Source organism: Corythoichthys intestinalis, chromosome 17 (assembly GCF_030265065.1).
Source record: "Corythoichthys intestinalis isolate RoL2023-P3 chromosome 17, ASM3026506v1, whole genome shotgun sequence".
In the NCBI taxonomy this organism is placed as follows: Eukaryota; Metazoa; Chordata; class Actinopteri; order Syngnathiformes; family Syngnathidae; genus Corythoichthys; species Corythoichthys intestinalis.
Genome location: NC_080411.1, coordinates 1561491 through 1589230, shown reverse-complemented (window position 1 = coordinate 1589230; position 27740 = coordinate 1561491). Strand labels below are relative to the sequence as shown.

The following is a 27740-nucleotide window of genomic DNA, read 5'->3' as shown; positions in this document are numbered from 1 at the left end:
TTCTTTGGCATCAGAGCAATACAGCTTTAATCTGGTTGTGTCTGTGTGGGGGGTGCATGTATTAAAAAATGTTTCGAAAAAAAAAAAACCTGAAACCTTGACGTAAACACTCGTGTTGAATAATTATGTCACAGCAGCCATTACCAATAAGTTACTAAGTACTGTTATAAGTACTATAAGTATAAGTACTATAGTATAAGTACTATAATAAGTACTGTTAAAGCTGCAAGTCATTTGTGTTAGAATGACATGTTTGCACAGTCGTCATATTGATTTTTATAATGTACATTTTTCAAGTCATACAAGCTGTTATAAATGTTCACACTAGAATTCTTATTGTTTACAATATTTTTTTTTAATACTTAATGTTTAGACTGCAAGTGCAATTGTTAAATTGAAAGCTGGTTAAATAAATTTAACGAGAAACAGTTCATTTGTATTCCATGCATTGATTCAAATTTTCAAATTATGTAACAGTCTGCTTGGGTGAATTTATCGTCATTTATCGTTATCGAGGTAAATCTGCTCAATTTATCGTGATACGTACTTAAGGCCATATCGCCCAGCCCTAACCGTATGTTGACTGTATATATCCGTCTTGTGTCTCATCTTTCCATTCCAACAATAATTTACAGAAAAATATGGCATATTTTATAGATGGTTTGAATTGCGATTAATTACGATTAATTCATTTTTAAGCTATGGTTAACCCGATTAAAAATTTTGTTTGACAGCCCTAATTTTTTCTGATCCAGGGCATTTGTGATTTCTTCATTTGCTTCAATCATAGCCATAGAGGTTGTTCTTCCAGTTCTAAAGCCATACTGGCATTCATTTTTTATTTGATGTTACTCAATACATTTTTCTAGACGAGAATTAAAAGGTTTTTCAAAAATTTTAGAAAACTCGGGCAACAAAGAAATTGGTCTGTAATTGTTAAAACTATATTTATGGCCACTTTTAAATAGCGGTATCACTTTTGCAATTTTCATTTGTTCAGAAAAACACCCAGATTGAAATGATAAATTAAAGATCTAAGTTAATGGTTTTGCAATATTAAAGATGACTTTCTTAACCAACGTCATGTCATGTCATGTCAAGCTTCCTACTCGAGTTTTGCGGGTAAAACCAACAATACGTTCCTAATTGTTTTCCTTTCATATTACTCCTAAGGTTTACAATCCTCAAATAAGAGCAAACTCGCAGATCTTGAAAACAATCAGCAAAACACAAGCGGACATGCGAGCTCAAAGAGTCAATAGCAACCTTCCTGGTAAGTCCAAGTTAAAAACGGCACTATGATAAAGTAAATTGCATCACAGACATTTCCATTAGTATCTTCAAATCATGTAACTGAGCCATTTTGTTAATATGAAATATTTCTTACCTTTTAGGGCTGTGTTTGCGCCTATACCCCCAGTCTCTGTACGATGACGGCATGGGGGAAGCTCATTGTCCCGGGGTCATGGAGGAAAATCTCAGCCACCTAGTCTTGTTGCTCAAGAGACTGGACATTGCCGACATGGGTCAATGCAAATTCCTTGACAGACCAGGTACGTTTTACAACTCCAATTCTGATAAAGTTGGGACGTTGTGTTAAAAATACAGACCTTTAAAGGTTAAAGCAACATTGCCAAGAGAGAATTAAAAAAAAAAAAATCCTACTACGCGTTTTCAAACAAGCAAGGTGGAGTGCAACCTAGCTTGAAACGCATCTTAAACTCCGGTGAGAGGGGAAGGGAGAGGTGAAACACATCTCACATGAGCGACACACTGCTACGATGCAAGCTGACGTACTCCACGTACAATATGAAAATGTCACAGGTTGTTAACATACGACAGGAAATATGTCGCATTTTCGTGTCCTCGGACCAGGGCCGTTCCTGACCAATTTGGTGCCCTAGGCAACAGATTTGTTGGTGCCCCCCCCCCCATTTTCGCCGCATATTTAAACACTCACACTGAAAAAGCACATTATCTCTTTGTAATTTTTTTATATAAAAAAGACAACGTACAAGTGCATAAATTAAAAGAAAAATGCTGTAATAACTATTTAAAACCACCAATAAAAACACTTCAAAAGCAAATGCATTAAATAAATTACAATTGTTATTACAATATGTTTTACAAAATTTTCAAGGTTCGCAGTGAGTAAGCAACAGGCACACTTTTGCTTAATAGACAATGTTTATTAATTAGAAATTGCAAATAAATGAATAAATGGAGTTTAATTGATTACAATCCCACAAAAGCAAGCAAAATCAGCAAAAACAAAATCAAGCATCACTCAGAATAACAAACATAGCTCAGAATAACTACAACGCTAGGTCTGAATTGTCAAAAACCCCTACGATGCAGTTAAAGGCACATCAACACACATAACTTTGGCGCTAGACAATTAGTTGTCGAGCTAATAATATCCCCGCGCTCAAAGTGCAATGAGTTCCCTGACGATAATGAAATCAAGCTCTTACCTGTCGACAATGAACGGAGGGCCACACAACGTTCCTGGTTCGAGCAACAAGGAACTCCGGCCGAGCGACTGACGTTAAGCCCTCTGACCGACCCTAGGTGTGGCCCGGAAAAAGTCAGCTCTTATAGGCATATGCCACGTAAGAACAGAGGGGGCCAACCCCTGCCCTCAGGAGACATATTGCCTGCCCAAACATGGTAAATTTGACATGTTTTGGCCAACCTCTTAAGGAGATTAGTCTCGTGTCCAAATATATTTGGTTCACTCGTTGCACTTCCGAGCAGCATCATATATCTTGGTTACCATAGCAATGAGCTAAAACTCCCGTCAGAGAGGCGAGCATAACCTGATAAGAAGTTGCATTATCAGTCCAAAAGAATGTGTGCACCTAGAGCACACATTTAGTTACTTTTCTCAAAGGCAGTTATGGCGCAGTTAAAAAGCAGTTATGACGCAGTTATGTAGTTATACATATATGGAACAATTCGGGTCACAAAAAAGGTTACAAGATCATAAAAAGGTCATAAAAATGTTACAGGTGTTTTTTCCAATACACAATATAATTAACACCCACCTACACAAACCTATATAAAGACACACAGAACACTTTAAAATGCAACTTTTTTTTTTTTTCACCTTGACCTATAACCTTACTCACCTTGTCCTCATTTAACTGAAACTAATCAACAGCTGGCTGAATACTGAAAATATTTCTAAAACAACAGCCTGGCTAATGATACAGTATAATTTAGCTTTAGCACTAAGTCATATAAACTCTATGTAAATAACCGCTAGCTTGCAGTTGCGCTAAGTCTACGTGCTTATGCTGTTGAAAAAAAATCATCACAACAAACCTCTGTTTTTCTTCTCGTCCGACCCGACCCGGAGGGCTTTTGTCTTTTCATGAAGTTGACTTGTCACCGTAACGTCGCTCAATTGCGGAGGCTTAAAATAGCACCTTCAGGTAGCTCGCTGGTCTGCTGGGGGGTGAGGGAGACTAGGGTCTGTAGTGAAATTATTGCATCAAAGGAAAAAGTGAAACGGACAAAAGGCACACTACAAAAATGATTTCATTGTGATTTAACCCTTTAACACCTAAGCCTATTTGCATGCATTTGATGTTGCCTTTATATTTCAAAGAAAAAAATGTTCACAATGGCCAAGTTGGGTCCCTTTTTTCAGGACACCTTGAACTTCATGTCCAAACTGTTGTTTTCTTCACTGACCAATTATAATCCACATTTTGAACCCAAAAAGGCAAAAAAATCCCAAAATCTTTTTTCAAAATTTTTAATGTTGATTATGTCCCATTGACAACCAAACATGCTCGACCGACCGTTTTGAAGCTTGATAATATTTATTCAACTTGTTAGGATAAACATTAAGTAGAAAAAAATAAGATTGAATAGTTTTGTTTGATACAGGTTATAAACAGTGCAAAATAGTGAGAGAAAAAAAAATATATATCATCTAACACAAAAAGGGTTTGTAAGATATCCCTTTGTGAAGTTAGGTATTGTACCCATCACCTTATCAAAAACATATACGTACATGCAATCAAGCTTCTCGAACACACATCTATATAAAAATTGAAAAGATTTTAGGGAAGAAAAATATAACATTGAAAAAAAGTATTTTCAAAAATATTGACAAGTGGTTCAGTTCAATTCAAATTTTTCAGGCAAGCAACCCAATAAAGTTTTTTTTTTTTTTTTTTTGCGAACTCAATAAAGCTTCTTCTTGAACAGGTCATGGAGGGAGATGCGTCACAAACAACGTAACACAGCCTACTCTTTCGCCATTTGCGCGATGCTGTCACTTCTACTCGCCGAGACGCCGACTCGTCCAAGGAAAACAACGACAAATCATCTTGTTCCTTGAGTTAATGAAATAATGCATTAGCTTGCGCTAAATTTAGTTTTAGATTCATTCTGCACGTTTTAAAGTCGGTCGCTCAATCCAACCGGCCGTTGCTTGCTTCGCATGCCTCCCTTTCCTTAGTTGGCGCCTCGCTCGGAAATTTATTAAAAATGTTCACATTCGGTTCGTCTTCTTGACATCACAACGGCTCTTGGGATATGTAGTATTTTGTGCTGCTTTCGGTTTTGAAAAAGGACAGGAAATGATGGAAATATGGAGATAGATACATGGTCCATGCAGCGTTTTAATGCATATTTACGAGTGCAAAAATACTATAAAACTCAAATGACATTATCTTCCGTTTTACTCGTTCGATTGACTTCAAATAAAAACTGGTGTGGACATCAACTTCCACACTTTCAAATGAGAACAACCAGCGGCACGTGGGTGACGTAACTACAGCGTGACGAAGCTTTAAAGACGATATGCGTAAACGTGTCGCTGCCGACACGTTCGGTGTTAAAGGGTGTAAGACTTATTATGAACGGTTTTGTTGTTCTTTTGTTTTATTGTTTTGTATAATTTTTTGAATACTGCTCTCATCAAATTTTATTTGAATATTTTTTCTTGACGCCCTTTTGGACGCTGGTGCGCCCCTAGGCGGTTGCCTAGATTGCCTTATGGGCGGCATGGGTCTGCGTTGAACGAAAACTGGAATTCATCTCGTCATATTCCAGTATCCCAGGCCACGTTTTTAGCTCGTGATCGTCATGAAAAAAATGTTTGTCGCCGAAATATTTTAATATCGTCATTGTTGACTAAAACATCTTTGGTGTGGTTTGTTTTATCTTTCTATTTTGTCTCTTTCAGCCCCTGAGGCTTTAATGCAGGCCTTGGAGGACTTGGACTACCTGGCAGCACTGGATGACGATGGTAACTTATCAGAAGTAGGCATCATCATGTCAGAACTGCCACTGGAACCACATCTGGCTAAAGCCCTGATCGCAGCCTGCGAGTACGACTGTGTCGATGAGCTGCTCACGATAGCCGCCATGCTGACAGGTAGGGGGAGTTGTCTTGACCCCTTTTATTTCACAGTTTTATAAGCATTGCTTCATTTGCAAGTTAATTGTCTCATCTGTGTCTTCTGTTAGCTCCATCCTGCTTCCTGAGACCAGAACCGAGCAAAGAGGAAGCTGCAGTTGCTCAATGGCGACCTCTAATGCACAATGAAGGCGATCACATGTCTCTCATTAACATTTACAATGCCTACATCAAACGTAAGTTCACATGTGCTTACTTTTTGATAAATAAATGAATAAATAGAATAAATAATAAGTTCAGCAATTTTTATTACATATACCGCTATTTTTTTTTACCCCTGCTTTGAACCCAACTGCTTAGTCCAGTGTGGTTTATATTAGGGCTGTCAAACGATTAAATTTTTTAATCGAGTTAATCACAGCTTAAAAATTAATTAATCGTAATTAATCGCAATTCAAACCATCTATAAAATATGCCATATTTTTCTGTAAATTATTGTTGAAATGGAAAGATAAGACAGAAGACGGGTATATACATTCAACATACTGTGCATAAGTACTGTATTTGTTTAATATAACAATAAATCAACAAGATGGCATTAACATTATTAATATTCTGTTAAAGCAATCCATGGATAGAAAGACTTGAAATTCTTAAAAGATAAATGTTAGTACAAGTTATAGAAATTTTATATTAAAACCCCTCTTAATGTTTTCGTTTCACTAAAATTTGTAAAATTTTCAAACATAAAATAAACTAGTAGCCCGCCATTGTTGACGTCAATTATTGGCTCGTGGATGGTGCCATAAAATCAGTCGCACCCAAGCGCCAGCAGAGGACGACAACACACAAAAAAGTAACAAATGGACATGACACTGTCACCTTAATCTGTTTGAGCGGGGCATGTGCGTTAATCGCGTCAAATATTTTAACGTGATTAATCTAAAAAAATTAATTATCGCCCGTTAACGCAATAATTTTGACAGCCCTAGTTTATATATTTCATGTCTTTTGCTGTGAATATCCGGCAGCCTATAATTGGGCAAATACTGTTTTCTTGTAAAATTTGCTGGGTGCGCTTTATAGATCAGAAATTACAGTACATGTAACCAGAGGAACATTTTAACTCATTCTCTGCTATAGACAGCGATCAATGTCCAATCGTTTTTTAGCTGTCAAAACAGATTAGAGGCACTTATCGCCATCAATGGCAGCCATTGAATGAACACAATAGATAGCAGTGTAATGGAAATGTTCGGACGATAAGATGCTACATTTTTCTCACCGTTTCTACCCTGTGGCTTTTATAAGGAATTTTTTTTTTGACACGTTAGCTTCATATTTTCTTGTTAAAAATAATATAATAGGATTATTAGACACATTTATAAAGAAAGCTTTCCAAATGTTGCATTGACATAGCTCTTAGCGGCTACGCTAGCACCGATAAAGCGTGCTAGAAGCTCGTCAGACTTAAAAGCTCAAGATGAATATAGCTGAATCTGATATTATATGCTGCTACAAAAGAACAATATAAAATGGATGGGCATCTACTATTTGCTACGACAAGAGAACGCGATGCTAGCGTTGTTTAGGGTGACCATATTTCGATTTCCAAAAAAGAGGACACTCAGCCCGGCCTCAAGATACTTGAATTTTACTCGAAGTTCATTCAAAGATGCCTATATCACTATAATATATTTAAAGTGTGCCTACTCACTCTGGATGGAAAAATGCAGTTTGAAAATAAAATAAAATAAATAAATAAATAAATATATATATACATACACAATACACAGTCAATACACATACACACAGTAGGCTATGTGCCAACTAAACATTTTTATAAATTACTATCACGACAATTGTCCTTGACAAATTGTTATTCCCATTCAGTTGATATTCTCATTCAATGTTCTAGATTGCACACAAAAAAAAACCCGAAATAAACTGACAAACTATTCAACCAGCATGTTTCCAAACGTAGCAGTTCAAAACTACGTTTCCCATAATGCCTAGCGCGGTTTAGCTTACTGATAGCTAGCTGAGGCAAAAATCAAACTTTGCTATAAAAGTTTACAATGATCGGCAGCGCAACGATGCGACACCAAACGGGATTTTACAGTCAAAGCTCCGAGAGAAGTCAACAGTTGCCATTATATACGTATTTATCGTAAAAAACCTAATAACTGGGCAGGCGTTGTGGCCAAATCGTCAACCCAGTAGATGGCGGTAATGCCTCGTGATAGGGGTAAACTGCCAACAAAAACAAGAACTACTCCTTCCCTCCCTACTACTAGGAGCCATGTCATCGCAGGCAGGCGCTGCCACCCAGCGGCCGGAGGGATTCTCTTCAAACTGGTCCCGTGAAAAATCATAAAAACCGGACATTTTTATGAATTTATAAAACCCGCCCGGACCACGAGGATACTACGTGAAAGTAGGACTTGTCCCTGCAAAAGAGGACGTTTGGTCACCCTAGCGTTGTTTAGCCATTTTTAACTGGCACTCGGAGGACTCTATTGCCACAGTATGCTACAACAAAGCTGCTCTATAAAGGTTAGCGCTAGCTGTGAACCGTTTTTAAAAGGATTTCATCCACTTCAACTTTAGAAGGCAAGGTAAACATCTTTGCAAATGTAGTGACCTGATTTTTTAAAGTTTCTTTTTAATCATTCAGACAAGACGTGTTGGTGTGTTTATCTGATTAATAAATATATTTTTGATCAATGAAATATTCCTTTGACTCATTGGTGTGTGCAAATTGCAGATAATCAGGATGAGGTGTGGTGCGCGACACACTTTCTGAACCACGTGGCCTTGCGCCTGGCCGGGGTGATCAGGGCCGAGCTGCTGGAGGTCATGCAGCGAATAGAACTTCCTGTGTCACATCCTGCTTTTGGGTGCCAAGACAACTGCACAAATATCAAGAGGGCTCTCATCTCTGGCTTCTTTCTCAAAGTAAGTTTATTTCATTTATTGCGAAACGTTAACTATATTAAACCCAACTCCGAAACTAAATCCCTACATCATTTACCGTATTGGCTCGAATATAAGACGGTGTTTTTTGCATTGAAATAAGACTGAAAAAGTGGGAGTCGTCTTATATTCACGGTCTAGACATTATACCCATTCATGATGCTAGATGGCGCCAGATATCATTGAAGCGATGTTCTCTCATGACAGATCTCAGCTACTCTCAAGTTTAACCAGTTTGCATTATTTTCTTGCAATGTTTTTCCTTACTCAGATTTGTTTCAAGACTACAGATACAGTTAGACCTCATTTTGATGGTTAATGCAGTTATTGCAATTTTGTTGTTTTATCACAATATATTGGTTTATTTACATTTCAAAAACCAGAAGCCATTCATTTAAGAATGTGATTGCACTTTAATTTACATATTTAAATGTTCCGATATTAAGATTTGAATGAGGCAAAATAACATGCTTTTTCTCTCAAATATATTATTATAATCATTTGTTTCAGATGTACTGTAATTACTTTCTGTATAAAAATTAATTTGGTGTTCAAAAAGACTTTTTTCAAACTTGAGTCTTGAAAAAGAGGGGGTCGTCTTATAATCAGGGCCGTCTTATATTCGGGCCAATATGGTGCAGAGGTTGCGCTAGACATTTTCGTTGTCTGTCATTTTGACTGACAGGGTCATAAAAATCCGGTCATAGTCTATTTTTACCCGTAGCTTAAATTTTTTAAATGATAATGATGACATATTCAATAGTTTAGTTTTTATTCATTTTTAATTAATATTGTAACGCTTGCTTGGCGGCAAAAAATTAGACACGGAAGTCGTGGTATTTTTCTCCCTTTTTACTCTGCTTACCGCCAACAACTCCGCCCCCAAAGAAAAAGAGGCAACGATATAGACCCCAATCACCAACGTCACACAATGATCTTAATTGTGGTTGTCAGCCCAAAATATTCTAAATATATATTAAAAGCATCTTACCAGATAACTACTACATAGTCTGTGGTGATCGTTTGGTGCCCAGATTTCTTGTCGAATTACAGCAGTCCATCTCGCTCTCCTCTTCGGGTCTCTCAGAATACGGTAGAACTTAAGTCTCTCCGTCTATCTTCTCTGTTACAGCAACCAACCGCCACACACGCCTTCACCATTTTGATTATTAATATTAACGAGCAGAAAAACACGCCGTAATAGGAGGCATGTACGTAGCGGTAATGTGTAAACATGACGATATGGCGGCTCCAGTCAGGGGGGCGGAGTTGTGACGTCATGTGATTGGGGTCTATACACAGGTGGCAATCATGTCCATCAATTGGATGACGCACTGGCACACCGGGTGCACCAATAAGAACCTCGCGTTGATGTGTCAATCACGGTGCCGCCGCCAGACCCCGGTGACGCTACAATATTCTGACAGAAGAGCCAACGACGTCATGCATTAAGAGAGACAATAGCTAATTAATATGCTAACTCGCCACCCTGTGGTCTGGGGTGTGAATTGCAACCTGTCAAAATGACGGACGGACTTCAGCTTTTTCCCTCACCGTTTTAAAAAACCGGTCAACGACGGAAAATATCCGGTTAACGCGACCCCTGATATGGTGTATCATTTATAAGGTTAATTAAGATTATGCTGATAATATTTTTGCATTGTTTTAGTTCAGGCTGCTAAGCTATCCAAGAATTGTGTGGATAACAGTAGGCAACAATTTTGGGGGAACAAAATATTTTATTTTGGATCTAAGAGCAGTGATGAATGAATGTTTAAGTGCGAAATTCAAAACCGATATCAGTTTTTCTCTTATCACGTTAGATGATAATAATATGGTATTGTTTGATTTTGGTTGTACAAAACTGGTCCATAAATACAGTACAATACATGAGTTGAAGCTAAACTGATGTTCTACGTTATCTGTCCACAGCATTTCTTTTGTGTCACTAAATCCGGATTGTGGTTGTTTTCCTCCTCAGGTAGCTCATGATGTGGACGGTTCTGGTAACTACCTCCTGTTAACTCACCGGCACGTGGCTCATCTGCACCCTCTCTCTTCCTACCTGTGTCGGCAGCCTCGCCCCACGCCTCCATCCTGGGTTCTCTACCACGAGTTCACGATTTCCTGTGATAACTGCATTCGCATAATATCGGAGGTCCACCCGAACATGTGAGTCAAAGCATTCAAGTTACCTCATTGATTGCTAATAATGGTGATACGCTAACCAAATCTGCTCTAAAAATGAACTATTTTTACATTGACCCAGTCGCTTGCAATGTTACCATTTACAATACTGGAGCAAAGAAAATATATCAGCAACAAACATTCCTACTGTTGTAACCAGGGCTGTCAACAGAGCATTATAGCCCCCCCCCCCCCAACCCACCCCTGCCACCGGCTTGTTACGACAACATACGCAGTACTTTTAACTAGAGATGTCCCGATCGATCGGGTCCGATCATGTCATTTTCAAAGTATCGGAATCGGCCCAAAAATATCAGCCATGCCTTTTTTTAATACGTATATATATATCTTTAATTAAATCATTTTCTAATTGTATTTAACGTTACAGACATAATATGTTACACTCATCCAGAGTCTTTAGTTTAGGCTTAAGGTAGGGTTATCAAATTTATCCCGATTAGGGCGGTAATTAATTTTAAAAAAAATGTATCACGTTAAAATATTTAACGCAATTAATGCATGCGCTGCACGACCCACTCACGCATTATCGCGCTCAATCTGTAATGGCGGCGTTTTACCTATATAGAGAGATAAAAGGCAGGGTAAAATGAGTAAAGTGAATTTTGGCAGCCTTTGGAGCCTTGTTTTAATTGGCTAAAGCCTTACAATCCCTCTCCCTACGATTAGAAATATCATGAGAAGCAATGTGGGAAAGCAAGGTAGCAATTGATCTTTTTATTAACACCTTATGTTATTCCCCAACACAGAAAAGCTATATCAATTGGTAGCACTGCGCACAGTCATGGTTCCACTTCCCATCATGCATTTGGCATGGCTACAGTATCATTTACTGAAAGCTCAACAAATATACTAGATGGCAATATTTGGTCACATTATACAAAGTCATAACACCTTATGCTATTCCCCAACACAGAGAAGCTATATCAATTGGTAGCACTGCGCACAGTCATGGTTCCACTTCCCATCATGCATTTGGCATGGCTACAGTATCATTTACTGAAAGCTCAACAAATACACTAGATGGCAATATTTAGTCACAATATACAAAGTCACAAGTCTTTCTATCTGTGGATCCCTATCACAGAAAGAATGTTAATAATGCCATCTTGAGGATTTATTGTCATAATAAACAAATACAGTAGTTATGTACTGTATGTTGAATGTATATGTTCGTCCGAGTTTTATTCATTTTTTTCTTAATGCATGGCCAAAATGTATATGATCGGGAAAAATTATCGGGAATGATTGGAATTGAATCGGGAGCAAAAAAAAGCAATCGGATCGGGAAATATAGGGATCGGCAGATACTCAAACTAAAACGATCGGGATCGGGAGCAAAAAAACATGATCGGCACGACCCTACTTTTAACGCTTTGCAAGCAATGACAGTGTAAATTTTCGAATTATTTAATTTGACTGTATAATCACGTCAGCAGAGCGTGCTGAAACCCATAAAATCAGTCATACCCAAGCGCCAGCAGAGGGCGACAAAACACCAAAAAAACACATGCAAGTAACAAGTAGACATGACTAGGCATGTGCCGGTATGAGATTTTGACGGTACGATAGCCGTGAGCAAAAATACCGCGTTTTCACGGTATCACGGTATTGCAATTATAGCTCCAAAATTTTGAGATGTATGGGTTTTAAAAAAAGAAAAACATTTTTTTTTTCCATTGAACAGGATTTTTTTCAAAACATTTTCGCAAATTGGAACATGAATATAATGTGAAAATAAATAAATTAACAAAAAATAACAAATATTTTATATAAAATTAAAATTAATAGAACCTAGACTATATCCACAGCCACAGCTCAAGTTGCTGAATATTAGAGTAAGAACAAAATAATTGCTATAAAAAAAGTAAAAACACTTCTAAATGAAATTAAAAATATATACTGTATGACTTTTTTTGAGGGGGGGGGGGGCACAAGTGAAGTTTCGCCATTTTCGCCACTGTGTCAACTCTAGTCTACATGATGCCATGCCTTTGTGTTAAAAAGAACAAAGAATTCATAAGTTAATAAGTTAGTTAAAAATGTATAAGTTAGTTTTATAAATTAGTTAAAATGTAAATATTGTTGAGGAAAGGTTTCATCTAAAAAAAAAAAAAAAAAAAAAAAAGTGAGGAGTGAGACCTCCTTTCACAATTAGCGATCTTTGACGCGATCCTTTTTCTTTCCCCCTTCATTCAAGCTCGTTTCTCACTCAGGGTCTGTGAGACATAAAACCTCGACAAAGCTGCTTTCCCAGCTTAGCCTAGGCTAACATTCGTCTTTGTAAGTTTTAGTTAGTTTGTATATTGAATTTGAAAGGAAAATGTGTGTTTTGTTTTTGGCGAACTTTTTAATGGTGCTACTGGTATCCTGTTGAACCTAATCACGCGTGGAAAAATCGAATTGTACAACGTTTTAAATGTATTCATTTGTATATTTCACCACGATTTGAGAGCTCAATAAATTGAAGAAAAGTACGCCTTGTGTTTGGAGGGTTTGTTTTTGGGGTTTACTGGCTGTTTAGCAGAATAGCGTCACTGACACTCACGGCAACAAACGGGAAGGGTGAGCGCTGCCGCACCAAGCCACTTTGGCTGCATTTTGGCACATGAAAAATAGTGAATACCGTACTAAGGTATGACGTAAAATTTTAGTGGTTTTGAAACCGCGACGTTTTCACACCACGGTAAACCGTGAAACCGGTAACCGGCACATGTCTAGACATGACACTGTGCTGTCATTGTAATCTGTTTGAGCGGGTCATTCCACACATGCGTTAAATGCGTCAAATAGTTTAACGTGATTCATTCAAAAAATTAATTACCGCCCGTTAACGCGATAAATTTGACAGCACTAATTTGTAGACATTGTAGAGAAACTGGGCGTCAAAGAGTTCCCATCCGGAACTTGGTATCCCCCACATTAGTTCCGTGGGTTAATTATGTAATGAGGATGTAGTGGTCACTACAAATGTTTATTTTATGACCAGAGTCACACTTTCCAGGAGGCGTGGTTTCTTCAAGTGTTTTTGTAATTTTTTTTGTTGCAGGCTGGTGGAGTTAACACCTCAGTACTTTTTGGGAAACCTGCCCTCAAGCGATGGCAAGGAACTGCTCATCAAGCTGAGGCAGAATTTGGAGCCTTATGAACGAGATGCTCACGGAAGGAATCCCGTAGACGGGAATACCGATGGAACGGGCGAGACTCAATATCAGTCTAGCACTGAGATGTGCGTTGTCCAATGAGATGGAACTTCTCTTAGAACAGACATTTGTCACTAGGAAAGGAAAACACTAATGTTTTAATTACGAGTGAGAAAATTTTCTCCTTATTGCAGTGGGGTTAACTTATTTCATGATAGCTTTTTCTAAATTTAGAACAAAAAAAAATCAATGAATTTTTTTCCCCAAATTAATGGAAGATTATTCTGAGTATATTCAGTCACTTTGGACACTCTTTGTTTCGGGATGGGAATCTGATGTTATTTTAAATAAACCCCTGTCATTTTTGGGGGGAAAAAAATAATACAAAAAAAATATGACAGACACCTCAAGACCACATTTCTTAATGTTTTTGATACTGTTTGTACAGTCTTTGTTTTTGTTCTCAGGTCTGTGAGAATGGAAGTCATTAAAAATGTTCAAAGTGGACTCCAATCTAACTCAATGCACACATTCTTTGTACAGAACTGTTTCATTAAATACACATTTACCTGAAACAACATTGCGACATGTTTTTTGTTGTTGTTGTCAAACAGGCACAAAAATAGTGATTTGATGAAAGAGGAAACTGTAATTATTTTTTTCCAGGACCAATACGACAACAATATTCAATCAAATGAGGAGCTGTCAATAATGCATGATTTCAACAATTTTGATTCCTTCCAAAAAAATACAGGGTGTCCCCGTGTTAAGACCAGTGTTGGGCACGTTACTTTAAAAAAGTAATTAGTTACATTACTCACTACTTCTTCCAAAAAGTAACTGAGTTAGTAACTGAATTACTCTATGCAAAAGTTACCAGGGAAAGTAACTATTTCCGTTACTTTAAAAAGAACTTGTTGTATGTCAAAGAATTTGAAATTTTCTGAGCAGTATTAGAGTCAGTGGAATAGAGAAGAACAGACAGGTAGTTAACTTGTTAAGTGCTCCAGCAGATTTGAATTGCTTACCATAGATGTCGACAAAAGCTTTGCCCCAGGACATAAATTACACATTACATGCAGGTTCTTTCCTTTAATTTCGACAAACTTGAAATAGTGTCTATGTCCCCACCTCTTAAAGGACCATTTTTCTTCTGAATGCTCTGCCATCCCGACCCTGTGCATCTGTTTTGCGTGTGTGTGTTTGCCGCACGCGCTGTTCCGGGTTGCTTGTAAAATCACTGGCTCTGACTGGCTCACCACGACACATGGCTCTAACCCTCAGCCAATCACAATCACATCCGTCGCATCTCTCGAGGAGCCACATTCAGGTGGGCTCGTTTCCCGACAATTCACGTCACCTTCAAAGCGTCTGCCGTCCTCAAGATGGAAGCAGAATTATTGCTGGCTGACAATGGGAGATGGGAACGAGGCTAGCGTCAGGTGTAGCAAACGCAGAAACGTTATCAAACTTTGGAAAGCATTGTCTAATTGAATGGGCAGGGAAAAACAGCTTGTCAGAAGTACGAGCGCTATTCTCCAACCTGAACGCACCCCAAGTCTTGGATGACAAATCAACAGAGCAGAGAGTCGACTCGACACGGCGGGTAGTTTCTTCAATTCATTCAGAGTAAGTAACGCACCGCTTTGACAGTCAGTAACGGTAACGGCGTTGTAACGGCGGAAAAAGTAATTAGCTAGATTACCCCGTTACTGAAGAAATAACGCCGTTACTCCCAACCAGAGGTTGCGCTAGACATTTTCGTTGTCTGTCATTTTGACTGACAGGGTCATAAAAATCCGGTCATAATCTATTTTTACCCGTCACTTAAATTTTTAAAATGATAATGATGACATAATCAATAGTATTTAGTTTTCATTCATTTTTAATTAATATTGTAACGCTTGCTTGGCGGCAAAAAATTAGACACGGAAGTCGTGGTATTTTTCTTCCTCTTTTTACTCTGCTTACCGCCAACAACACCAACAAAACAACAACTCCGCCCCCCCCAAAAAAAGAGGCAACTATATAGACCCCAATCACCAACGTCACACAATGATCTTAATTGTGGTTGTCAGCCCAAAATCTTCTAAATATACAGTGCATTGCAAAACTATTCGCCCCCCTTGAATCTTGCAACCTTTCGCCACATTTCAGGCTTCAAACATAAAGATATGAAATTTAATTTTTTTGTCAAGAATCAACAACAAGTGGGACACAATCGTGAAGTGGAACAACATTTATTGGATAATTTACACTTTTTTAACAAATAAAAAACTGAAAAGTGGGGCGTGCGATATTATTCGGCCCCTTTACTTTCAGTGCAGCAAACTCACTCCAGAAGTTCAGTGAGGTTCTCTGAATGATCCAATGTTGTCCTAAATTATCGATGATGATAGATAGAATCCACCTGTGTGTAATCAAGTCTCCGTATAAATGCACCTGCTCTGTGATAGTCTCAGGGTTCTGTTTAAAGTGCAGAGAGCATTATGAACACACCAGGCAGGTCCGAGATACTGTTGTGGAGAGGTTGAAAGCTGGATTTGGATGCAAAAAGATTTCCCAAGCTTTAAACATCTCAAGGAGCATTGTGCAAGCCATCATATTGAAATGGAAGGAGCATCAGACCACTGCAAATCTACCAAGACCCGGCCGTCCTTCCAAACTTTCTTCTCAGACAACGAGAAAACTGATCAGAGATGCAGCCAAGAGGCCCATGATCACTCTGGATGAACTGCAGAGATCTACAGCTGAGGTGGAAGAGTCTGTCCATAGGACAACAATCAGTCGTACACTGCACAAATCTGGCAAGAGTGGCAAGAAGAAAGCCATTTCTCAAAGATATCCATAAAAAGTCTCATTTAAAGTTTGCCACAAGCCACCTGGGAGACACACCAAACATGTGGAAGAAGGTGCTCTGGTCAGATGAAACCAAAATTGAACTTTTTGGCCACAATGCAAAACGATATGTTTGGCGTAAAAGCAACACAGCTCATCACCCTGAACACACCATCCCCACTGTCAAACATGGTGGTGGCAGCATCATGGTTTGGGCCTGCTTTTCTTCAGCAAGGACAGGGAAGATGGTTAAAATTGACGGGAAGATGGATGCAGCCAAATACAGGAACATTCTGGAAGAAAACCTGTTAGTATCTGCACAAGACCCGAGACTGGGACGGAGATTTATCTTCCAACAGGACAATGATCCAAAACATAAAGCCAAATCTACAATGGAATGGTTCAAAAATAAACGTATCCAGGTGTTAGAATGGCCAATTCAAAGTCCAGACCTGAATCCGAAGGAGAATCTGTGGAAAGAGCTGAAGACTGCTGTTCACAAACACTCTCCATCCAACCTCACTGAGCTCGAGCTGTTTTGCAAGGAAGAATGGGCAAGAATGTCAGTCTCTTCATGTGCAAAACTGATAGAAACTTGCAGCTGTAATTGGAGCAAAAGGTGGCGCTACAAAGTATTAACGCAAGGGGGCCGAATAATATTGCACGCCCCACTTTTCAGTTTTTTATTTGTTAAAAAAGTTGAAATTATCCAATAAATTTTGTTCCACTTCACGATTGTGTCCCACTTGTTGTTGATTCTTGACAAAAAATTAAAATTTTATATCTTTATGTCGAAGCCTGAAATGTGGCGAAAGGTTGCAAGGTTCAAGGGGGCCGAATACTTTTGCAAGGCACTGGATATATTCGTCCGAGTTTTATTCATTTTTTTCTTAATGCATTGCCAAAACGTATACGATCGGGAAAAATGATCGGGAATGATTGGAATTGAATCGGGAGCAAAAAAAAAAAGCAATCAGACCGGGAAATATCGGGATTGGCAGATACTCAAACTAAAACGATCGGTATCGGATCGGGAGCAAAAAACATGATCGGAACAACCCTACTTATTACACATATTCATTCTGACTTTTCTTTTTACAAATTTGAAAAAAAAGGTTTCATTAGGACAATATTTTTCAAATTTTGGGATTCTCTGATCATTGCTTCATGTTGCAGGTATTTAAGGGTTAAAAATCAAGCAATGTGATTTTCTGTTGTTGTTTTTTTTCCACATTCCGTCTCTCATGGTTGAGGTTTACCCATGTTGACTATTACAGGCCTCTCTCATCTTTTCAAGTAGGAGAACTTGTACAATTGGTGGTTGACTAAATACTTATTTGCCCCACTGTTGTTGCCAGCGAAAGGCAAATCCATGATATCAGCATATAGATAAAACCGTGTGCTACGCACACACAAAAACACGCACACACACGCACACATCACTTTGCAAGAGAGGAAGTAGTTGACTCACTGCCCACAAAAGTTCAGTCACACACACACACACACTTTATCACTCTCACATCCACTAAGTTTGTGTAGACTTTGTTTTTCCATCGTACAGGGACATACACACACACCCTGAATCTACTTCACAAGACATCAGCCAGACTTTCAAAATGGTAAGTACGACAAACTTTAGAATCAACAATACAAATCTGCTAGATAAGTAACTTATTATTAAGTCAGCAGACACACTCATAAGCGACGAATACCTGTACGTATTTACAAATGACATTTAAAATTTTTTTAAATTTACAGATGTTAGAATCAATGAGACAATACCTCTTTTTTTGGTTTTTTGAATTATATATAAAATTCGATATAAGAACTGAGTATTTGGTTTCACTTTTGCGTCTCTTGCATGTGTTACTTTGGCCAGCACTTTTTTGCTTCCTCTTTGTGTTGACCAGGAGACATTGCTCTTCTTTATTCAGTGATCCCTCGCTACTTCGCGCTCTCGGTCCATCGCGGATTGTTTTTTTTTCTTCTAAATAAATAAATAAATAAATGCAGTATTTTATAGATCACGTAGTCTCTCACTTTCCCTCCTGCTGCCTTTCTTGGTCAGGCAGTGCACTGGTGTTGCTTGTTAAACTTAACGACGATTGACAGCGTTAAGGTTTGATCTTGCCAGAGAAGCTTGGAAGTCGAAACTTCAAGGTGCAGCATGTGTCAACTATTGTTTAGCTTGTTAAACATTTGCTGTGGCAACTTATTGTGTGTAAGTGAGCAGTGTGAGCGGATTTGAGTGGACTCACACAATGAAACATTTCATAAAGACAAGTATTTTTCGATGTTATTCTGGTTTAAAAATAATTCGGTAGGACAGTAACATGTTTAAAACTGATCATTATTAATACATTTAAAGTGCTTGAAAACAATTTATTTATAATACAGTTTTTTGTATACTTTGGGGGTGGGAGTGAAAAAAATTTTTACACAGAGGTATGAAAAAGTATCTGAACCTTTTGTAATTTCTCACATTTCTGCATAAAATCATCAAATGTGATCTGATCTTTGTCAAAACCACACAGATGAAAAACTGTCTGCTTTCACTAAAACCACCCACACATTTATAGGTTTTCATATTTTAATGAGGATAGCATGCAAACAATGACAGAAGAGGGAAGAATATGTAAGTGAACCATCACATTTAAAATTTTGTGTCCCCCCCTTTGGCAGCAATAACTTCGACCAGACGCTTCCTGTAGCTGCAGATCAGTCAGATTCCTGGGATGTCTGGCATGAATCCCTGTCTTTATGTCATGCCACACCATCTCAGTGGCGTTCAAGTCTGGACTTTGACTTGGCCACTCCAGAACGTGTGTTTTGTTCTTCTGAAACCATTCTGAAGTTGATTTACTTCTGTGTTTTGGCTCATTTTCTTGTCGCAGCATCCATCCTCTTTTTAGCTTCAACTGTCTGACAGACTGCCTCGGCTTTTCCTGCAAAACATCCTAAAAAACTTTTGAATTCATTCTTCCATTAACGACTGCAAGTTATCCAGGCCCTGGGACAGCAAAACAGCCCCAAATCATGATGCTCCCTCCACCAGGCTTCACGGTGGGGATGAGTTGTTGATGTTCGTGAGGTGTTCCATTTTCCCTCCACACATGACGTTGTGTGTTACTCCCAAACGATTAAACTTTGGTTTCATCAGTCCACAACATATTTTGCCAAAACTTCTGTGGAGGTTCCAAGTGCCTTTTTGCGAACATTAAACGAACAACAATGTTTTTTTGTTGTTGTTTTTTTTCCCAGAGATGGCTTCCTCTGTGGAGTCCTCCCATGAACACCCTTCTTGGCCATAGTTTTACATATAGTTGATGTGTACAGAGATGTTGGACTGTGCCAGTGATTTCTGTAAATCTTAAGCAGACACTCTAGGTTTTTTTTTTTTTTCACCTCTCTGAGTATTCTGCGTTGAACTTTTGGCCTTGATCTTTGGTGGACGGCCACTCCTTGGGAGAGAAGCAACAGTGCCAAACTCTCTCCATTTGTAGACACCTTCTCTGACTGTCGATTGATGAACATCCAGACTTTTAGAGATGCTTTTGTATCCTTTCCCAGTTTTATATAAATCAACAACCTTTAATCGTATGTCTTCAGACAGCTCTTTTGACCGAGCCATGATGCACATCAAACAATGCTTGTCATTCTTACCAGGTGTGTGTTTTATAGTGGGCAGGGAAGCTTTAAACCACACATCAGTGATTGGGCACACACCTGACTTCAATTGTTTGGTAAAAATTGGTTTCAATTGCTCTTTAAGTCTCCTTAGGCAGAGGGTTCACTTACTTATTTTTTATTTTGCATGCTATCCTCATTAAAATATAAAAACTAGGGCTGTCAAACCATTCAAATTTTTAATCAAGTTAATCACAGCTTAAAAATTAATTGATCGTAATTAATCACAATTCAAACCATCTATAAAATATGCCATATTTTTCTGTAAATTATTGTTGGAATGGAAAGATAAGACACAAGACGGATATATACATTCAACATACTGTACATAAGTACTGTATTTGGTTATTATAACAATAAATCAACAAGATGGCATAAACATTAACATTCTGTTAAAGCGATCCATGGATTGTAGTTCTTAAAAGATACATTAGTACAAGTTATAGAAATTTTGTATTAAAACCCCTCAATGTTTTCGTTTTATTAAAATTTGTAAAATTTTCAATAAAAAAATAAAGTAGTAGGTCGCCATTGTTGAAGTCAATAAATACACAATTCTCATGGTCATAAAATCAGTCGCACCCAAGCGCCAGCAGAGGGTGACAAAACTCCCAAAAACACAACAAGTGCACATGACCCTGTGCTGTCATTTTAATCTGTTTGAGCGGGGCATGTGCGTTAATTGCGTGATATATTTTAACGTGATTAATTTAAAAAATTAATTACCGCCCGTTAACACGATAATTTTGACAGCCCTAATAAAAACCTATAAATGTTTGGGCGGTTTTAGTTAAATCAGACACTGTATTTTCATCTGTGCGATTTTGAAAAAAGATCAGACTACATTTGATGGTGATTTTATGCAGAAATGTGAGAAATTCCAAAAGGTTCAGATACTTTTTCATACTACTGCATGTATCTCTTTCCAATGCTAAATGTGAATAAGTACATTGAACACACACACAATTTTTTGATTTTTTTTTTTTTTTTTTTTTTTTTGCTACTTGGCTCTTCATTCTGTTACCCCGGGAAAAACGAAGGATCATTGTATATAATATTTACGACAGCATTCGTCAAAATGGATTTGCGATACAGTACTGGGTCAAGCTTGAGGATTTAATCAATGGACATGATGATGAAGTTCATTTTGTTGCTATGTGCCTACCTAACAAAGCAACAACTCAACTTTAGGAATAAGTTTATGTTCTATAGGTAAAAGTGTCTTGCATTAGTCCAAGAGCCACTTGCGACTTTGTGGAGTAACACATGTTGGGTAATTTGAGCTTTTTCTTGTTGAGAAACAAGAAGCATGTGATGAAGGGTATTTTTTTTTTTTAACTTTTCTTTTCCTGCTTGTCATGGTGATAAAGCTGGTAACATTTTGTATTAGGGACAAATAGCGGCAGAAGCACTTCCTCATCCACATTCAATCATTTGAGTTGTGATTCGGATTTATCGCCTATTCTTTATGATTAAACTCTATTCAAAATTGAGCTTTTAGAATGGTAGAATGCCCCAAGTTGGGTTTTGATTGAGTTGTACAGTACACGTTTTGTGATCTGGGTTTTGCTCTACAACAGTTTTGTCAAAACTGGTCGTCAAGGGCCGCTGTAGGTGCAGGTTTTCTTTCAACCTTTTTATATACCGTTTTAATAACTCCAAACTACGGCCCGCGGGCCGTATACGGCCCGCCTCCACATTTGGTCCGGCCCCCTGAACAATACCAGAGAGTAGAGATGTCCCGAGCGATCGACATCCCAATCGATCGGGTCCGATCACGTCATTTTCAAAGTATCGGAATCGGCAAAAAAATATCGGCCATGCCTTTTTTTAATATATATATCTTTTAATTAAATCGTTTTCTAATTGTATTTAACGTTACAGACATAATATGTTACACTTATCCAGAGTCTTTAGTTAAGGCTTAAGGTAGGGTTATCAAATTTATCCCAAAAACGGCGGTAATTAATTAAAAAAAAAAGTATCACGTTAAAATATTTAACGCAATTAATGCATGCGCTGCACGACCCACTCACACATTGTCGCGCTCCATTTGTAATGGCGCTGTTTTGCCTTTATAGAAAGCTAAAAGGCAGCGTAAAATGAGTAGAGTGAATTTTGGCAGCCTTTGGAGCCTTATTTTAATTGGCTAAAGTCTTACAATCCCTCTCCCTATGATTAGAAATATCATGGGGAGTAATGGGGGGAAGCAAGGTAGCAATTGATTTTTTTCTTAACACCTTATGTTAGTTACCAACGCAGAGAAGATATATAAATTGATAGCACTATGCACAGTCATGGGTCCACTTCCCATCATGCATTTGGGTTGAATGGCTGCAGTATCATTTACTGAAAGCTCAACAAATACACTAGATGGCAATATTTAGTCACAATATACAAAGTCCCAAGTCTTTCTATCCATGGATCCCTCTCACAGAAAGAATGTTAATAATAAACAAATACAGTGCTTATGTACTGTATGTTGAATGTATATATTCGTCCGAGTTTTATTCATTTTTTTCTTAATGCATTGGCAAAATGTATATGATCGGGAAAAATTATCGGGATTGATTGGAATTGAATCGGGAGCAAAAAAAAGCATTCGGATCGGGAAATATCGGGATCGGCAGATACTCAAACTAAAGCGATCGGGATCGGATCGGGAACAAAAAAACATGATCGGAACAACCCTACCATAGAGCATTTTGATTTTTTTCCTTTTTTTTTCTTTCAATGTTATTTATTTCCTGGCTTTTTTCTGGGAAGAACCCAGAGAAGGTTATTTGGGTATTATCTATTTAATTAATAGTGTTATTATTATATTATATTTTGGGCTGTCAAAATTATCGTGTTAACGGGCGGTAATTATTTTTTAAAAATTAATCACGTTAAAATATTTGACGCAATTAACGCACATGCCCTGCTCAAACAGATTAAAATGACAGCACAGTGCAATGTCCGCTAATTACTTGTGTTTTTTGCAGTTTTGTCGCCCTCTGCTGGCGCTTGGGTGCGACTGATTTTATGGGTTTCAGCACCCATGAGCATTGTGTAATTATTGACATAAACAATGGCGGGCTACTAGTTTATTTTTTGATTGAAAATTTTACAAATTTTATTCAAACGAAAACATTAAGAGGGGTTTTAATATAAAATTTCTATAACTTGTACTAACATTTATCTTTTAAGAACTACAAGTCTTTCTATCCATGGATCGCTTTAACAGAATGTTAATAATGTTAACGCCATCTTGTTGATTTATTGTTATAATAAACAAATACAGTACTTATGTACCGTATGTTGAATGTACTGTATATATCCATCTTGCGTCTTATCTTTCCATTCCAACAATAATTTACGGAAAAATATGGCATATTTTATAGATGGTTTGAATTGTGATTAATTATGATTAATTAATTTTCAAGCTGTAATTAACTCGATTAAAATTTTTAATTGTTTGACAGCCCTAATTATATTATATTATATTATAATTTTTAAATTTAATTTACTTTCGGTCTGTGAAAAATCCAGAAAGAGTTATTTGATTGTGGCTTTCTGAAAAAAAAAACAATAGATTTTTACATTTGGGCACTCCTGAAGAAGTTAAGAATCACTGGTCTAAAGGTTGTGCTACCAAGTATTAGGCTGAGGGTGCCAATACTTTTTGTCCGGCCCATTTTTGGAAAATGATAATGATTTAATTTTTTTTCCCATTCTCTTTTGTGTTTTTTTGTTTCTTTTTTTAAATTGGTAGAGGTAGATTTTAATTCAAACTAAAATTGGTTTTCCGATTCCAAGATCGCCTTCAGTTTTTTTTTCAAATTGTTTCTCAGTGTAATGGTATCGAATGACAGCTATGAAGTAAGATGTTTATTTGAGGTGCACACATTGCTTATTTGAGGTAAGGCGTACATTTTTGAATTGTATTCAATTAGCGCATGTAGTTTTGGTTCATGAAGACCATATTCTGCAAAGGCATGTGAATGTAATTGTGCATTTGTCTGTATGTTAACTTGTGACTGGCTAGTGATCTCACCGCCCAAGTATAGTGAGATAGCTGAAGCACATCTTTGACCCTAGTGAGAATAAGAGGTCTAGAAAATCCATGGTTATAGAACAGCGCAGAGTGGTTAAATGTGACGTTATGCGGGTAATGTGTCAACTACTTCCTCTCTTGTGGTGTGCAAATAGCTGTCAAAACGTGAGGTGAGTGATCAGGAAGAATGTAAATGCTTATTTTGCATTTGGTGTACCTGCTCGCTAGTAGAAATGTGATTTCATAATGAACAACATAACCATAAATATTCTACTGAATGTAATTATGATATTACTCCAGATTTTAATAAAGTATGAGAAATTGCAATTTCTGGAGAAATTACTATGGGGCTTTGCTGTGGTAGATACAGATCTAAGACCCACCCAGGTTGTTTGGGGACATTTCGGGGACACTTCCTGTTGATTTGAGGACATTTTGGGGTCACGTCCTGTTCCTATTAGGTAATTTGTCTTTCTTACGTTTGAGGCACACGTCCTGTTGATATCAGGTCACTTACTGTTGATTTGGGCAAACAGGTTTTTTTTGTTGCCATAGAAAATGAATGGGAAATTTGGACGTACATGGCTGTAAATGGCATCGACTTACATATGCGTCAATGGAATCCAAGTACATTCGGATCGATAGAATTGACATTCATGGCCGTCAGTGGCATGGACGTACATAGCCCTCATTGGCATTTGTGTACATGGATGTCAATAATGTAAATGCCATTGGAAATGAATGGGAAATTTGTACATACATGGCCGTCAATGGCATGGATGTGCATGGCTGTCAATGGCATCGATTTACTTGGACGCCAGTTGAACGTCAATGGGCTGTCACATAAGCGGAGTTTAAGGGGGGCCGGGGGGGCCAGACTCCCCTTGGTGGCCGAAAAGTGTCATTGCATGTAATTGACTTTCCTATATATATAAAAGTTGTAAAGCAAGAAAACAAACAACAAAAATGAATGAAATGAACAAAAAAAGACATTTTTATAGTGGGTCAAAATTATTTTTGAAACAGATCATGTGACTAGCACCTTAGACGGTCATTTGCTTTGCATATTATTTAAAAAAAAATAGGGGAAGGTAATTTTATTTTTCAAATGATTTTTTTTCTTTGATTGAAATTTTTTTTAAAATAAATAAAATAAAATAAAATTATTCAAGCAACTTTTTGGGGGATTGAATGATTTTGAGACAAATGTCCTACACATAATATGGCCCAAACACAAAAATGATTGCTAAAATCAAAGAAAACTTTTTTAAAATGAAAAATTAAGTGTTCAAATGCAAATGTTTGAGTCTCAAATACTGTATTTTTTCTCATTCAAAACTTTTTTTTCTATGATTTAAATTGTTCTTTTTTTTGATTTATTTATTTATTTTTTTTTTGAAAATATATTTTTTTTTGTATGAAGCAACTTAATGTTTGATTGAATGATAAAGACACAAATGCCCTAGTAAAAATGTGGCCCAAACACAAAACATTACTTAAAAAACAAAAACAAAAAAAAATCAAATAAAAAATCAAATAAAAATAGCTTTCAAATGCATTTTTTTGAGTTTCAAATTTATTTTTGCATTCACATTTTTTTTTGATTGAAGTGACTTTTTTTTTACTCAAAATATATATATTTTGATTGAAGCCACTTTTTTTTCCCGATCGAATAATGAAGACACAAATCTACCTCCATATGGCTCCGCCCAGGGGATACTATTTTTGACTGAGGTAACTACATTGGCACGACACCGGCGGGCGTACCATATTGAATTGATGATGAGCTTGGTGAAAAGTATAGCTGTCCTGCCAGCAGCCTGATTTAAAATTCCCCTCAAGAATGATGGGGGGAAAAAAATAAAAAATTTGGCCATACATGGCCGTCAATGGCATGGACGTGCATAGCCCTCATTGGCATCTGTGTACATGGGTGCCAATGCAATGTAAATGCCATCGGGAATGAATGGGAAATTTGGCCGTATATGGCCGTCAATGGCATGGACGTGCATGGCTGTCAATGGCATCGACTTACTTGGGCGCCGTTTGAACATCAATGGGCTGTCATGGTAAATGGTCGAAAATCACAAGGACCTTGTTTTTTTTACTGCCATTGAAAATGAATGGGAAATCTGGACAAACATGGCTGTCAATGGCATCCCATTAGAGATGAATGGGACAGTTTTTGGCAAATTTTGGGGGAACCATAAGTTTTTTCCAAATTCTGTATCCAACTTTTATGCCCCTCACCGTCCCGGATTTTTTTGATGTGCAAATAATGTGATTTTGTCAAAAATTGTAGGAATAGATACATTTTGAAAGTTCTTTTATTTTTTTTCCAAAAAACCTGCGTTTACGGGCGAACGGAATTTTTTTGGGGGGTCGTTCGAAAATTTCCCTGTGTCGCGCAAAAACTCAGCTCATTTTGATATACGGACGGTGGCAATCGGTTAAATGGTTCAGGCTGCACGGCGTGCCAAAAAAAACGCGGAGAACAAGATTAGGAAAATGAAAAATAATAATAAGAAAGTTGAGGAATGAGTTCTTATGATGAATTCAGCTCTGAATGAATTAAATTCGTGTCTCAAGGCAACAAAACTACAGTAATTGTACAATACAACTTTTCTTCAGACTTTTTATCATAGGGTGAAAGTGAGTCAATGATTTACCAAGTCGCTTATTAGTATAAGCATACGGAAGTTCCATTTTATTTGATGTCAATGTTTCACGATGGCCTTGTTGCCATGGCAACTGTATCATCTACACTTCCTTTAACTGTGTCTTACAGTGGTATGAAAAAGTATCTGAACCTTTTGGAATTTCTCACATTTCTGCATAAAATCCCCATCAAATGTGATCTTTGTCAAAACCACACAGATGAAAATACAGTGTCTGCTTTAACTAAAACCACCCCAGCATTTATAGGTTTTCATATTTTAATGAAGACAGCATGCAAACAATAAAAAAAGGAAAAAATAAGTAAGTGAATCCTCTGCCTAAGGAGACTTAAAGAGCAATTGAAACCAAATTTTTACCAAACGTTTTAAGCCAGGTGTCTGCCCAATCACCAATGAGTGGTTTAAAGCTGCCCTGCCCACTATAAAACACACACCAGGTAAGAAATGTCTTGATGAGAAGCATTGTCTGATGTGCATCACGGCTTGGTCAAAAGAGCTGTCTGAATACCTGCGATCAAGGATTGTTGATTTGCATCAAGCTGGGAAAAGATACAAATTGGTGCCACTACGCTGAGTCATGGTTGCACTTCCCATCATGCATTTGGGCAGATTAGTAAGTTAAATGGCTACAGTATAATTTACTGAAAGCTCAACAAATACACTAGATGGCAATATTTAGTCACAATATACAAAGTCACATTTATCCTTTAAGAATTACAAGTCTTTCTATCCGTGGATCCCTCTCACTGAAAGAATGTTAATAATGTAAATGCCATCTTGAGGATTTATTGTCGTAATAA

General features: G+C 37.5%; 2 protein-coding genes across 6 annotated transcripts in view; both read left to right on the top strand.

Annotated features, from left to right (window-relative positions):
* dqx1 (DEAQ box RNA-dependent ATPase 1) overlaps window positions 1–15771 on the top strand; it is a 37020-nt gene extending 21249 nt beyond the window's left edge. For 2 of the 4 annotated variants that reach the window (XM_057818662.1, XM_057818661.1), the window contains exons 6-12: window positions 1174–1273; window positions 1395–1553; window positions 5204–5395; window positions 5488–5613; window positions 8145–8335; window positions 10335–10525; window positions 13608–15764. In XM_057818662.1, coding sequence (XP_057674645.1) covers window positions 1174–1273; window positions 1395–1553; window positions 5204–5395; window positions 5488–5613; window positions 8145–8335; window positions 10335–10525; window positions 13608–13803 — 1155 coding nt within the window. In that variant the 3' untranslated portion in view covers window positions 13804–15764. Of the gene's footprint in view, window positions 1–1173; window positions 1274–1394; window positions 1554–5203; window positions 5396–5487; window positions 5614–8144; window positions 8336–10334; window positions 10526–13607 lie in introns of all 4 variants that reach the window. The other 2 variants (XM_057818663.1, XM_057818660.1) reach the window with 2 other exon arrangements.
* Window positions 15772–17997: 2226 nt separating this feature from the next.
* Window positions 17998–27740, top strand: part of fyb1b (FYN binding protein 1 b) — a 38113-nt gene continuing 28370 nt past the window's right edge. For both annotated transcript variants that reach the window (XM_057819715.1, XM_057819714.1), the window contains exon 1: window positions 17998–18158. In XM_057819715.1, coding sequence (XP_057675698.1) covers window positions 18156–18158 — 3 coding nt within the window. In that variant the 5' untranslated portion in view covers window positions 17998–18155. The remainder of the gene's footprint in view (window positions 18159–27740) is intronic.